General features: G+C 35.5%; 2 protein-coding genes across 3 annotated transcripts; one reads left to right on the top strand and one right to left on the bottom strand.

The window, feature by feature from the left end:
- Positions 1 to 5,456: 5,456 nt before the first annotated feature.
- LOC109238764 (F-box/FBD/LRR-repeat protein At1g13570-like) lies at positions 5,457 to 8,699 on the bottom strand. Of its 2 annotated transcripts, none has more exons than XM_019405238.1 (4): positions 8,596 to 8,699; positions 6,445 to 7,290; positions 6,197 to 6,358; positions 5,457 to 6,124 (listed from the first exon to the last, which is right to left on the bottom strand). In XM_019405238.1, the coding sequence occupies exons 2-4, from the start codon at positions 7,264 to 7,266 to the stop codon at positions 5,846 to 5,848; spliced, it is 1,263 nt and encodes a 420-aa protein (XP_019260783.1). In that variant the 5' UTR covers positions 7,267 to 7,290; positions 8,596 to 8,699; the 3' UTR covers positions 5,457 to 5,845. The 2 variants fall into 2 exon arrangements, with proteins under 2 accessions (XP_019260783.1, XP_019260784.1); XM_019405239.1 differs by having other exon boundaries at positions 8,612 to 8,699.
- Positions 8,700 to 12,487: 3,788 nt separating this feature from the next.
- On the top strand, positions 12,488 to 13,727 carry LOC109238752. Its single transcript, XM_019405222.1, has 2 exons — positions 12,488 to 12,863; positions 13,541 to 13,727. The coding sequence occupies exons 1-2, from the start codon at positions 12,495 to 12,497 to the stop codon at positions 13,610 to 13,612; spliced, it is 441 nt and encodes a 146-aa protein (XP_019260767.1). The 5' UTR covers positions 12,488 to 12,494; the 3' UTR covers positions 13,613 to 13,727.
- The last annotated feature ends 1,742 nt before the right edge of the window (positions 13,728 to 15,469 follow it).

Below are 15,469 nucleotides of genomic sequence, written 5' to 3'. Positions count from 1 at the left end.
TGGAGGAGGCCACCTGGGAGATCGAGGGGGAGATGCGGAGCAGATATCCACACCTATTTGAGGCTCCAGGTATGTTTCTAGACTCGTTCGAGGACGAACGTTTGTTTAAGATGGGGAAGATGTAACGACTCGGCCGGCCGTTTCGAGAGGTATAGCTCCGTTTCCCCCATTTCTACTTCTTTATGTGTTATTCATCTGTATTGTGTTGTATCAGGTTGGTTGGTTCGGGTCGGGAGTGGTTTCAGAGTGAAATGAGACACTTAGTCTTCTATTTAGAAGTTTAATATGGAAAAGTCAACCAGATGTTCACTTATGAGTAAACGATCTTAGATTTAGATTTTTATGGTTCGGTTAGCTCCGTTAGGTGATTCTAGACTTAGGAGCATGTCTGAAATATAATTTGGAGGTCCGTGGTAGAATTAGGCTTGAATTGGCGAAATTGAAAATTTGGCAATTTTTGGTCGACAGTGGATAATTTGTTATCGGGGTCGGAATGGAATTTTGGAAGTTGGAATAGGTTCGTAGTATCATTTGTGATGTGTGTGCAAAATTTGAGGTTATTCGGATCATTTGGAAGCCGAGTCGAGAGGCAAGAGTATCGCGAGGTAGAGATTTGACCGGTTTAAGGTAAGTAACGATTGTAAATCTAGTCCTGAGGGTATGGAACCCCGGATTTCATATCACGTTACTATTTTGAGGTGACGCACATGCTAGGTGACGGGTGTGTGGGCGTGCACCGTTGGGGATTGTGACTTGGTCCGTCCCGTGGCAACTGTAAAGTTGCATATTTGGTTGAAACTATATGATAGTTATGTGTTTTAGAAAGAATTTCTACAAATTGGGTTGAATGCCATGTTTAGGCCTTGTGACAGTGCTGTTTGGACCTTTAAGGGCCTTTTTCTTACTATCCTCTCATTGTTTTCGATTGAAAATCTAAACTCAGTCATTGTTATACTTACTTACTTCATAACTCAGTCTTTACTACTCAGTTTTGATGCATATAAATGTTCTTTTGGGCTGAGTACCCTGTTTTTACTGAGAGCCCGAGTGGCTTGAGAGGTTTATGACTGAGTGAGGCCGAGGGCCTGATTTGTGAGGATATTTATGGGATCGGGCTGCACGCCGCAACATGTTTTGATATAGGCCGAGGGCCTCATTGATTTATGCCATGATTTGGCTTGATATAGCACTTCGGCTGAAGGAGCGCCTCCGGAGTCTGTACACCCCAAGTGAGCAGGTACCTACTAAGTGCGAGTGTTGAGTGCTGAGTGACTGGGAGGCATGAGTGATGGTGAGGTATGCACAAGGCGCTGTTTACGAGTGATTGTAAGGTATGCCTGAGGGGCTGTATACGAGTGACTGTGAGGTTTGCCCGAGGGGCTGTATATGAGTGATATTTTTGCCCAAGGGGCTGTTTATGATTTCATCATTTTCTGTTCACCTTTGCATTGAGCCCGTGTTTGAAAATTGTTGAAAAATATCTTTAAATGATTTTTACTGGAACTGGGTTTAAACGAGATGATTTGATTCAAACCCTGATTTTAAAAGCATGTTGTCTTTTACTAATATTTCATGATGTGAACTTTATATGCTTTATTGCTCTTCACTACTGCTCAGTCTCTATTTGTTGTTGTTACTTACTGAGTTGGTGTGCCCACGTTACTCTCTGCACCTTATGTGCAGATCCAGGTGTTTCTGGACGTGGTAGCGAGTGTTGATTCTTCTGTCGTAGATCTACCAGAGTTAGCAAGGTAGATGTTTGGTGATCGGAGCCCTGCTCTTCTCCCTCCTATTTTCCTGTAGTTGTTTTAGTTATTTTCCAGACTGTGTTGGTCTCAATATTGACAGTTGTTGTAGTTTGCTCATGACTACCCGATTCTGGGCTTTTCTTTCCGCACTTTTGCTTGATTTGAATTTCTTTATGAAAGTTTATTATGATTAAACAGCTTTGAAATTACCTTTGAAGTGAAAACATCGTTTTGTGTTGGTAATGAGTCGGCTTGCCTAGTACCAGGATAGGCACCATCACGACTGGGTTAGTAAGGTCGTGACACTCTAATGGTACTCACGTGTGCATTGATTATTGGCATTAGAAAGTGGTGTCTACATGATCCAGCGAAGAGGGACATAGAGATGCAGGAGCGTCCTGCGAAAATTTGTATGATATGCTTGAACGAGATGACTGGAGGCGAAGTTCAGCTTCCATGCGGCCACAAATTTCACCCGCATTGTAGCCATAGATGGATGCCCAGATCTGCTACCTGCCCAATCTGTCGCGGCATTATATGAAATAAAGTAGTGTTTAAGTTTACTAATTATTTTAGTTTGTTACAACTCTACGAATGCATTTGTAAAACGAATAGTGCAATAAAAACTTAATATATATAAACGGTCGCCATTGCATTGGATTTTCTTATTATTGTTTCGTCTAAAATTGCGTCGAAATTTTTAGTTATTTACAAATGAAAACAATGTCAACTTTCAAATAGTTTGGTAGACACATGGCGGAACGGATCTCCTCCCAATGGAAAGGATCACAACTTCTTAAAAAGACACTTTAAATGTGGAATTTACTTGCTATAAATATGGAATATAGGAAAATCGATTTTATTGGGATCTGATTTTATTGGAGTTGGTTTGAGAAATCAATACTTAAAAACTTAGGAGGTCTCAAGTAAATAAAATAAAACTAGTTTCGTGTGCGCTTCACGTGCATCTCGTGGTTCACACGTGCATCTTCTGTATATTAGTAAATACTTTTCAAAATCTTATATATTGTCAAAATCTATGTATGACATATAAAACAAATTAAAAGGAAAAAATTCAAGCTTAAAATGATAAAATATGACACACACACACAACCCCCATAGGTACTGAAGCGTCCAAGTTGGTTTTCTCGCTAATTCTACTGTCTGGAAGCCATGTTGCTGCCCAATATGTGCACCACCGTGGTAGCTGGTCAAAGCCCGTGGAAATGCTACGCTTTTCTTGGGACTCTGATGACACTCATGTGTGCGCTGATTATTGGCATTAGAAAGTGGTGTCTACAAGATCCAGCGGAAAGCGACATAGAGATGCAGGAGTGTCCTGCAAAAATTTGTACAATATGCTTGAATGAGATGATTGGAGGCGAAGTTAAGCTTCCATACGGCCACAAATTTCACCCGCATTGTAGTCATAGAGGGATGCCCAGATCTGCTACATGCCCAATCTGTCGTGGCATTATATGAAATGAAGTAGTGTTTAAGTTTACTAATTATATATATATATATATATATATATATATATATAAACGGTCGTCGTTGCATTGGATTTTCTTATTGTTGTTTCGACTAAAATACGTTGAAATTTTTCAACTTTCAAATAGTTTGGTAGACACATGGCGGATGGGATCTCCTCCCACGGAAAGGGCCACAACTTCTTAAAAAGATATTTTAAATGTGGAAATTACTTGCTATAAATATAGAATATAGGAAAATCGATTTTATTGGGATCTGATTTTATTGGAATTGGTTTGAGAAATCAATACTTAAAAACTTAGGAGGTCTCAAGTAAATCAAATAAAATTAGTTTCGTGTGCGCTTCACGTGCATCTCGTGCGTCACACGTGCATCTTCTGTATATTAGTAAATACTTTTCAAAAACCATATATATTGTCAAAATCTATGTATGACATATAAAACAAATTAAAAGGAAAAAATCCAAGTTTAGAATGATAAAATATGATTTTATATATATATACACACACACACACGCATACACACACACATTTATAGATGTCACGGCCCATTTTACCCCTCCAAAAGGCGTCGTGACGGCACCTAGTATATATATATATATATATATATATATATATATATATATATATATATATATTATTCAAAAGGGAAAATCGAAAAAATAAAAACAAGAAACACATTTTCATTCAGATAATAAGCTTTATAAGTTGCTGCCATCTCTAGCAACAAAATCAGGCACTCAAAGTTCAAACAAATCTACAAAACATATACACACACAAGAAAAACAAGACAGAAGAGGAGTATTAAAAAGAAGATAAAGCCTTTTCATGGATTAAAATGCATCCAATAGGAAAAGATTTTTTGACTTCACTAAAAGAGTATGACCACTGAGATATCCAATATCAATGAGATAGTTGCCTGTTTTACTATCCATAAACAAAAGAAGCCACTATAGACATAAGTGCTTGCATCACATTTTTTTAAAAAAAAAAAAATGTATATGGTGTAGCTAACTTATACACTATGTTTATCATTTGTAGCTATACTTTTAAAAAAAATTCATTTGTAACTATATTTGAATTTTATAGCAAATTCAAATGTAGACACCGGGTGTGATAAGTATCTACCATTCCATTCTTACTTCATCAACTAGGCAAAGACATTTGATACCTTAAGATCAAAGGGAAGCCTTGTTGATAATTCACCTTCTCCCGTAGCCAAGAACTAGGAAGAAAATACTGAATGACTCAAAGCCCAAAAGATATTCCATCTATGAAAAGTGTCATGTCCTTAGTCGTTAACTAAGTACGTACACGTGTGACACTTGATAACTCGCTCACGATCTTGCACAACTTGCTCACATTCTTGCTATGCCAAGTCAATGTTACTATACTCAAGATCGCTAAGGGATTGTTAGAAAAAACACAAAAGAATTGATAAAAAAAACTTTGTATTAGAAAGAACTTGAAATGTTTGCTTGATGAGTTACAAATGAATAGCCCATTTATATACTAGTCTTAGGGGCTAGTATATAATAATTATTACACAAAGCCCTTATTATTTACAAGTAAGTCATTTCTCTAGAATTTTCTAGATAACTAGAATCTACTAAGGGCTTTCCTAGCAATTCTATAGGGTTCCAAGATATTCCATGAGAAATCTCCATATTTCTCTAGAACCTTCCCACATGTGCTAGTCTATTTCATATCATATGTAAGCTTTCCATATGGCAAACATATATGCCAAGTGGCACCTACAATGCATGATGATGTGGCGGGCTATGACAAAAGGCTCAATAAAGTGTTAAAGCACATTTTCCTTAAAGACTATGGGCATTCAAGTGGAGATGCTCAAGAGCAGGAAAAGACTCAATATACTTGACAATATGACAATTTCCTGTCCCCATATAATGTTTCATAGGCCAAAGTGTAAGGATTACAAGTTAAGGGGCACTTTTTAAACATATAAATCCTGTATTGAACAATGTTCAAGAGACAGATGCCTCAACTGCAAACATGTGAAAATTGAACAGCAAGTGCCATCTTCTACCTTGTATCAGTCCTCCATGGCTTTACTACCCTTACAGAGATATAATACTTGAGAGAATGCTTTAAGTTTTCCATGCAGGGGATATGAACAAGTAGAAAACTAAAACAGCAACCCACAACCTAACTTTGAAGTTCCAAATAAACATTAACCACATAGGGTAACAACTCATGAAGTAAAGTCCAAGAACCATTAGCATTGTCATGACAAATTACACATCAGACGAGTCAAATCATCCACCGCGCATCTACCCAAAAATGATGCATACTCAAGGACATAAGAATCACAAATGGAGAAACCTGTTGAATAGTTTGAATAGCTTCGTATCTAGATGTAGCAGGATTCTTCGACAATTTTGCAAACTAGATAGGTAGTGAATGGATATGGAGAACTAGCTCGAGAGTCCAAAGGAGCTAGCAGTTGTATATAGTTATACTTGGTTGATTAAAAAATTTCATTTTCAACCAAAAAACTATTCAATTTAACTTCCAAAATAACGATCATAGATTGATTAAAGACTGCTGAAGATCAATAAACAGGATCGTAATCTTGATCTTGTACTAGCGTTTGATGAAGACAACTTCTGCTTCAGGTGATGCACTTTGAAATGTTGTTAGCTCATCAACGAGTTTTTTGACTGTTGCAGTTCCTTTAGCTCGACATGACTCGATTAGCATTCTCACCAGCAGGGGAGACTTGGCTAACAGAAGCTTGGCAAGCTGCATCTCAATGATTGAGCCACTAGTAAGTATTAGCTTAACTTCCTTGAGGTGATTAAATGTCACGTCTGAGGGAAGTTCCATTCGATGATCTGCTACACCATCACCACAACAAGCCTCCTAAGAAAAATTGACCAAACTCAATTCTCTGAAAATAAAAAGCCACAACATAAGAACTATAGAGAAGAGTACCTGAATCTCCATATATTGTAAATATGGAAAGCTACTTATCAAGCAACAAGCACATGAAACCTCAGCCGAGTCATACAGATCAACAGTTATGTAAAGCTGTTTGACACAGTTAAGATCAAAGGGAAGCCTTGTTGGTATTTCACCTACTTCTGCAGCAAATAACTAGGAAAAAAATATTAAAAATTTAGGGTGAAACAAAGCCTAAAAATTGAAAATGCGTTATACTGAAGTAAGGAAGCAACATTTACCATATTCACGCAGAGATGCTCAACAGCAGAAAAAGACTCGAAAAACTTCACAATATCCCATTTTTCTGCCCCCAAATAACCTGCTTCATTATCTGTAAGTAAAAGTTTTTCCAGAAGAAGGGCACTCTTTATAAGGATAGATCTTATACTGCCTGCGAAGTAAAATGATCTCAGCCTGGGAGCATTGATTACAATGACTTTGCTATAAGAATATGCAATATGCAGCACCAAATGCTCGAGCAACAAGCAATGAGAGATTAAACTTCCAAGCCACTCGGAAGATATTGTAACTTCACATAGCTCCAGCCTAATTAACCTATGAAATCCTTTGAAGGCCGGTGGAGGAATTATTAAACATTTCTGGAGAGTCAAATGCCTCAACTGCAAACATTTGAAAAATGAAGAAGGCAATTTGTGTGGGTCATCCCTGAATGGAAGTTCAAGAACAAAATGTTGAATGCCATTTTTAGAGAGGAAATATATCAAGTCATCAATCATATGACAGCTTCTCGACTTAGGAACACAGAGGATAAACTTTGTAATCGGTCCTGCATGAAATATCAGAATGTGGGAAATAATCTTGGTAATTTCAGCTGTATGAAAAAACAAATTCTTTTTAGTTGTCCAAACAGCTTCATCAAGCGTCAACTCTGGTAGTCCGCACCATTTATATCTCCAATTGTTTGATAAGACGCTAGTCCTCACAGCATCTTTAAAAGGCAAACACATCAAAATGGAATCAATTACATACTCCGGAAGGTTGCTAAGTACATCGGGAGGTAAAGTTTGAGAACAATGTTTTTTGTCTTCAGGAGGCATCATATAACAGTAATCACCAATAAGAACCTGTAGAAAATGAACAAGAATACAAAGATGAGTAAAATCTCCAAACTATCTTGACACAGCTGCACATGATGTTTCGACATTGACATGCTATAACTGTAAGAAGAACAGAAAGGCTGTGCTCTAATTGAAATCATTCATAAATCTCCTCTTAATATCAAAGAACTACATTCTTTACAGTAAGGATGCCATCGACAACTTTAAAACAAAAGACTATATATTAACAGAGGCGGAGCCAGGATTTCAAGCTTATGGGTTCGGGATTTAATCGTTTTATGTTACTGGGTTCTAAATTAATAATTTATCCATATTCAATGAATTTTTTAAGACAAATACAGGGTTTGAACCAAAGCTACTGGGTTCGGCCGAACCCCCTGACTGCATTCTAGCTCCGCCCTTGTATATATATGATTAATTCTAAAGAAAAAATCAAAAGGACAGAACCACATTACTCATTTGCTTCTATTTAGCTTAAGGACATCTATAGCTACACAATAAAGAGAGAGAGAAAAAGTTCCAATAATTTTTTTTATAACCGTGGTGCCCCAGCCAGCTTACACGCACATTGACTAATTCCACAGAATACCTGCTACCTCCCCCAACTACATGTACCAAGTAACTCTATCCACCAATCGATGGGAAGAAATCACCTAGTGTTCTTTTTAACTCGGGAAACTTAGCTCCCATTTGGCCATAGATTTTGGCTTCATTTTGCAAAAAAATAAAAAAAAAATATTTGTTTATGAAATATGATCATGTTTTGAGGAAAAAACTTCAAAAAGTTTCAAGTACCCAAAAACAGGTTTATGGCAATTTTTTCGTGAAAATTTTTCTTCCCCTCACAAAACTTCAACTTTTTTCAAATAAAATGCATGTCCAAACACAACTTCTAACTTTCAAAAATTATTTTTCAGCTCAACTTCAAAAACTCTTTTTTCAAGTTTCAATCAAATTTATACCCAAACGCTAGCTTAGTTATTTCACATATTTTGCATCGCCGAAATAAGCTTAGCAGCTTTAACCCTAACTTTATTATAACCCTAACAAAATGGAAATGGAAAAATACACTAGCAATTTGAGTACTAAATTTGTATAGCCTAAAAAAAGCTTAGCAGCTTTATTCCCACACTTTGGATAACCCTAAGCATGATTGGCAATTTATAAACACAACGGAAACATAAAAAATTACGTAACATTCAACATAATTAAGCGAATTTCAACAAAATTATAGAACGTCAATTGCAATTACAAAGAGAAATGAAATGATTTAAGAAAAACAAAAGAAAAAGAGAATGGGCAGAATCACACATTAATTTAATTTTACTTTATAAAATGGAGTCAGGCTTTCTCTGGGTTGTGTCAATCTTCCGTTGTGAGGGCACTACTGTTACTTTCGGGGGGATCCTCACTAAGTATTTAATTACCTCTCGATAAATTATTCTTTTTTTTCACTTCTATTCGTAATTGAGAAAAAGTCGCCACATGAATGGTAATTACCTATTATATTATATTTTATTACTTTAATATAATATTTATTTTAATTATCATTTTAAATTTTATTTTTCTTGTATCATTATATTGGTAGAGCCGTCAATATGGGCTTGGTCATTGGGCTAGCCCAACCTAACCGTAATTTAACAGGGTTGGGCTAGAATTTTTTTTAGCCTATTTAAAATGCAACTTTTAAGCTCGGACCGAGTAAGCCCGTGGCCGATGGCCCTTGAGTCTTGACTGAGGCTAGATTGGGTCGGCCCTTGGGCCTAATAAAAATATTTATTTAAAATATAAAAAGTATATTGCCTCTATCGATGGAAAGTCAGAATTGGATCTTTACTTAGAGGAACCAAAGCTTGATCTTGAGAAGTTTCAATAGATGGATGTTGTCATGTATTGGAAGGACCATTCTAGAAAATATCCTGATCTTTCAGAGATGGCGCGTGATGTACTTAGTATTCCTATTACCATTGTAGCATCGGAATCAACATTTAGCATTGGTGGACGTGTTCTTACAAAGTACAGAAGTTGCATCCATTCTGAAAACGTCCAAACACTTGTTACTATTAGAAATTGGCTGCACGACTTTTGCCAAACTCAAACTAGTAATATTTTTTTATGTGAATTTGAATATTATTAGTTTTTAGCATTTAATTATTCTTAATATTTAACTTATTAATATTGCATATGAATTGTAGATGTAGATGAAAGTGAAGATGTTAAGACAACTTTGTCACAAGCGGATTCAAATGTGTTTGATAAATATGATGTGTTGGATATCTCATAAGCGTCGTGTACGTCCTTTTGAATAGTTTGTTTTGACTTTTGACTTTTAGTAAATGAAATATAATCTTGTCTTTTACTTTTTTAGTGTTTATTGTGATATATTGGAGCAGTATAATAAGTTATTAAGTTTTGCACAAACATTTCAATTAGATATTTTTTAACTTTCAAATAATTATCTTTTTTTAGGTCAGAACTTAAAGAAATATATTTTAAAAAAATGATGGGCCGGCCCGTGGGGGCCTATAGCCCACATAGGGCTGGGGTGGGCTGACCATTATTCGGTCCATCAAAATGGTGAGCTAGCCTAGCCCAACCCGTCAATTGCTAAAGTCCATGTAAGTTGGGCTGGGCTAGCCCGGCCAGGCCCATATTGACAGCTCTACACATTGGTACCACTTTATGTAACATCAATTTGGACTGATCACGTTGTTACCGTGCTTTTTTTCCCTTGCATTTTGCCCTTTCTTATTACTAAAATTATCTAATTTTATCATTTATCCCACCTTTTTTATACTCACTCTATTTTAATTTATGTAAACATATTTGACTCAGCACTAAATTTACGAAGAAAAATAAAATTAAACTTGTTGTGTAAAATGAGGTACGTCTATTTTGTGGTTATAAATTATTGCATAAAGATAAATTGTTTCCAAATATGAAAAGTGATTATTCTTTTTGGCACGAGCCAAAAAGAAAATAGGTTCACATAAATTGAAACGCAGGGAGTAACAATTTATCACGTATCCTACTTCTTCTTCTTTTTTTTTTTGTAATATTGTAAGTTTATTATTCATGTTGCTGGTTCGTGATATTGTGAAACGAGGTCAAATGATAGGGAGAAATTCAAAAATAGCTAGATTTACAAGTGGTTATTCAAAAATAGCCACAGTTTTAAAAATAATCGAAATTTGACCACTTTTCATGTAAAGATAAATATGAAGAAAACACTGTTCAAAATCAGGAAAATACTCCAGTATATTATACTGGAGTTCCAGCATAAGTATACTGGACTTCCAACATAATATACTGGAGTTCCAGTATAATATACCGGTTCAGCATAATATGCTGGAGGTTTATACACATGTGCTCCAATCATGGGCGAAGCTACATTCCCTTAAGGGTGGTCAATTGACCACCTTTCGCCGAAAAATTACAATGTATATATAAGTAAAATATTAGGTTTTAGAGGTATATTAGATATTGAACACCCTTTATTGGGAATTTTTTTTCCACTTAGTTCAAGATTGAACACCCTTAAAGAAATTTCTGACTTCGCCACTAGCTCCAATCTCCAGTATATTATGCTGGAACTTTCTGCGTGTTGGAGTTCCAGCATAATATGCTGGAAGTTCATACACAGGTGCACCGATCTCCAGTATATTATGCTGGAACTTTCCGTGTTGCAGCAAAATAGTGGTTATTTTTCAATGATTTTGCAAACGCTGGCTATTTTTGAATGATCAGTCCGAAAACTAGCTAGCCCGTGCTATTTTTACCAAATGATGCAATTCATCTAAACGTTATATTGATCAAAACAAAACAATCTATCTAAACGTTGATCCACTCTTACATGAAAAAAACTACGAAGTTCGCTTGCTTCCGCGCGATTATAAGAAGACATTAATGAATATATCAAGATTTTAGTAGACTAATAACGAATGTATTTATCATATCTCTTTATCTATGAGAAAGGAAATGCTTGTAAAAAATATACATTTAGTTAATTCATAAGTTCGTTCATAAATTTTGTTCACGTAGAGCATGTCCTTGAGTTGTTAATTGGTACGTCAGAGACATTATTCCTTGCCTTTTAATTATAACTGACAAATTATCATGGCGTTGATAGAAGTAGCCATGCCGAATAATTTAATTTACTCCAACACCTAATTATATAAAAATAGGAGATAAAAGAATAAATATAGTACTTTAAAATACAAAGTAATCTAATTACTTCCTTTTCCTTTTTTTGCTTTGTGAAGTTCTTGTTAAGAGTCATTAATAATAACGTAAAGAATTTTTTTTTGCACTATTAATATAGTTTAATTTGTAAGAGCTGGTCATTTATAATTATTTTCCCGGTAATCAACCATTGCTTATTACACTTATTTGTAATTACTTTATAAGTGACTTGATTGTGTAAATGGTGTTTGAGCTTAAATTGATGGTGTAAAAATATTTAAACAATCAAGTCACTTTTAGGTAACTATAAGTAAATCTCTTATTAAACGTTAATTGAAAAAATAGTAGCAACTAACATGTTATTACAGGCTAAAATTCACTGTTAGTTTAAAAGAATCTTTACATTACCAATTTATAAAACTTAAATTCCGAATGTGTTATATTGACAACGTCGCAGAACTTAAACGCTTAATAAATGATATGTATTCTCACTTTAAATTTTAACTACAGAAATTAATTTTTGATTTGACGTAAACGCTCGATACAAGTATGTACTTACCGATGTTTGAGATCCTTCAACCTAGGCTACAAATCTTGAGTTAGAGCTCTGGAAACGAAGAACCTGTTGATAAGGAGCGTTTTACCTCTTTGTAGGTCTACTCGAATATAATTAGTCGGTTAAGTGAATTTCAGAACCAGACACCTAGAAAAAATTAATGACAGAATGTGGCTTCTGTCAGATCCTTCAACTACCAAATGGATCCAAAATAAGTTCGACTCTAGTCAACACTTTCTTGAATGCTCACCTACTAGAGAACTTACTAAATCAAGATAGGCTGACTTAGATATGTAACAAAATATTGAATTCCATTTCCTAAGATCCAATCTTCATAACTTCTAAAAATCTAGATATGCTGACTTAAAATATAACAAATACATTAAATTCCAATCTCACTTCCTAAGTTTCAATCTTCATTATAAAGCATTAATCAAAGTATATAGTACTATAGTATAAGGCATTCTAGTCAATGCTTCTAGTTTTCAAGCTATGTTTCATTCTTTTTCTTGGCTTATTTTTTCTTCCAATTTTACTTCCTGCTATGATTTTCATCTCAATGTCTTTAATCTTACTATTTCCAGCTTGGTCTGTGTACATGTTTGGTTTACTATTGCCAGAATTTATGTATAAATGTCCTAAAAAGATAACTGAGTTATCAACTGAAGGAAATCATGGTCAGGAGAGGCAAGTTAGTTTTGAGTTGGACCCATATGAGTTTGCTAATTTTGATCTTAGTGAATCAGAAGAAGATGAAATAAAAATGGATGAAAAACATAGAGTTTGCATTGATCAAGAAGCAAATCCAACACCATTTCCTGAGATTCGTGGACAAAAATCGGTATGTTAGTTATATAAGCCTGACTAGTTTAATTTTTCATTCGAAGTGAATTTTTCAAAACCTGTTTTGGAAAACACTTTTCTTGAGCCGAGAGTCGATCAGACACAGTATCTCTGTCCCATAAAGATAGGGGTAAGATCTGCGTACACGCCATCCTCTCCAGACCCCACTTGTGGAATCGCACTGGGTATATATGTTTGTTGTTGCTATACTTGTTAGCATGAAGTAGAACTTTTCATCCATTTTTCATGCAATGAACAAACATCCGTCCAAAAAACATATACACTATATTATCCAATGACGATCACTTCCCGTTTTGCCTTGGCTAACCGGTAAAGTTGTTGTCATGTGACCAGGATGTCACGGGTTCAAGCCGTGGAAACAACCTCTTGCAGAAATGCAGGGTTTTACCCTGCATATAATAGATCCTTGTGATCCGGCTATAGGGGGAGCTTAGTGCACCGCGCTGTCCTTTATAACTACCCTTTTTACAATATCTGCATTATAATCCCTGCATAATTTATTCGTAAAACAAACAACACCATTCAACTTGCTATTGATCAATCTCGTAACTTGAAGAATTATGGATGTAATTGATATAGTATATATATCAATTAGTGTTTTCCTAAATACAAGAATGATGTTAACAATAGTACTTTGATTTATGTAATGTGCAGTTTGATGAACTGATGTCATTTTGGAGAAGGCAAGTGGAAGAAAAGCAGTACAAATGCCTGAGTCCACTCTAGTTCTTTTTCTTACTGTTTAAATTTACTCTGTTAAGTTTCTAAAAACTTTAAACTGTAAAAAAGTTTGCAGTAATAATAAAACCATGTTATTTGTTCCAAAAGCATATATGTGGGAAAGAGATGCAAGTTGTTTTGTGCCATCATGCCATATATAAGGCCAAGCATTAAAATATCGGCAGATTCAGAATTTAAATTCTACGAGTTCAACTTTAAGGTTTTTAGTCTTACTTTTTATATACTTAAAGTTATGGATTCATATATATACTTTATTGCTATTTTAATGATTTTACACATAAATTTTATGCTCCGCGTTAAAATTATTGGTTTAATTGAACTGTTACTATAGGGCTACATCCGCCCCCCTGATTACAAAGGGTTCCATACATTTATTTGTTGTCAATACTCAATTATACCATAACTATGCACAAAACAATATACTCACTTTCTCAATTCATAATCGACGCCATCAAAATTCAGGATCCGCCACTGATTAGTAGCAGTAGAATAGGCAAATTCATTGAATATATCCCCATCCCAAGTAATGAATCATCAGAGATACATTAGTGTCTTTGCATGACGCATAATATTTTTCGGAAAATTTTCCAGATGAAACTTTATCTCACCATCTAACACTCTCTAAATTTAGAAATTAAATGTACTAATGGAGAAAAACATAAGCAAAGAAAGTCATCTTTCTTTTCATTATCCAACGCTCATGCGTCTTCTATCTCCCACTCTTTTAAAGTTTTCAATAAAGCCTTCACAATTTACTATGAATAAGGATGCATAGTAACCTTCATAGATGACTCATTGGCCTTTAGACTCGCTTCAGCAACTTCGCCCTTTAAGTGACAAGGGGGTGAAAGGGTTCGCTCATGCTGGAGAGAGCATCCCCACTTAGTGATCCGTCCGCTAGTTCACGCAAATCCGAAGAAGTTATCACGGACGAACCACATGCAGGGAAACTTGCGTTTGGTTCTGGCCACTTTTGAATGGAAAGAAAAATATTTTTTGGCGTTTGATTGATGTATACGGCCGAAATCAGGTATGACCGATTTCCCGGGCTCTAGGGATCGTAAGCCCGAGTTCAGACAAGGTCGAGTTCGAGCTCGATGGACCGGACTTGAGCTCGAAGACAAAATGTAATGCCCGAGGATCGAAGTACGACGAGTATCGAAGCTGAGTATGCTCGACCCCGAAATAATGCCGTTGTGGATTTATAACAAAATGAGCAAGATTCCTCCCACGTCCCTAAGATCATGGCGTAAATCCCGGAGCAGATTTGTACGAATCCGTACCAGGCGGTTAGACAGCTGTCCCAATAAGATTCTTTACTGTAAATGGAAATGTACCTTATTTAGGGTTCCCCTATTAAATAAAGGGGACCCCAATCATTTGTAAACATCATCTAATCATTGGCAAAGAATATACTCTCTACTTTTCGCTCATTCTTCATTAGAATTGACCTTTAACTTTATTGTTCTCGCTTTATTGTTCTTGATTCATCTCGAGGTCACTGAGCTCGAGGTCGATACTGCTTAAGTAACACTGGTTTGATTCACCTATTTCTTTCATTTACACTTTATACTTATTGATTATTAATTGGTATTAGACTAAATCACATATCTTTAAAACCACAAATCAAATTTAATTGTTACTCGTATTTTCGAGGTAAACAATTGGAAAAAAAAACAACTTATTTTCTGGTTTTTCATACCAAACACACCCCACAGAAACAACTAAATCAACCGAACTTTATGAGCTGATGAGAAATGCTTTGCTGCAGATATCATAGTTGCCTCTGGTCCACATATCGAAGGCTTCGATGAACCTTTAGAGATTGAATTTTTCACAACT

Source organism: Nicotiana attenuata, unplaced genomic scaffold, assembly GCF_001879085.1.
Source record: "Nicotiana attenuata strain UT unplaced genomic scaffold, NIATTr2, whole genome shotgun sequence".
Lineage (NCBI taxonomy): Eukaryota > Viridiplantae > Streptophyta > Magnoliopsida > Solanales > Solanaceae > Nicotiana > Nicotiana attenuata.
The sequence above is the reverse complement of the archived record's forward strand: the minus strand, read 5'-3'. Positions and strand labels throughout refer to the sequence as shown.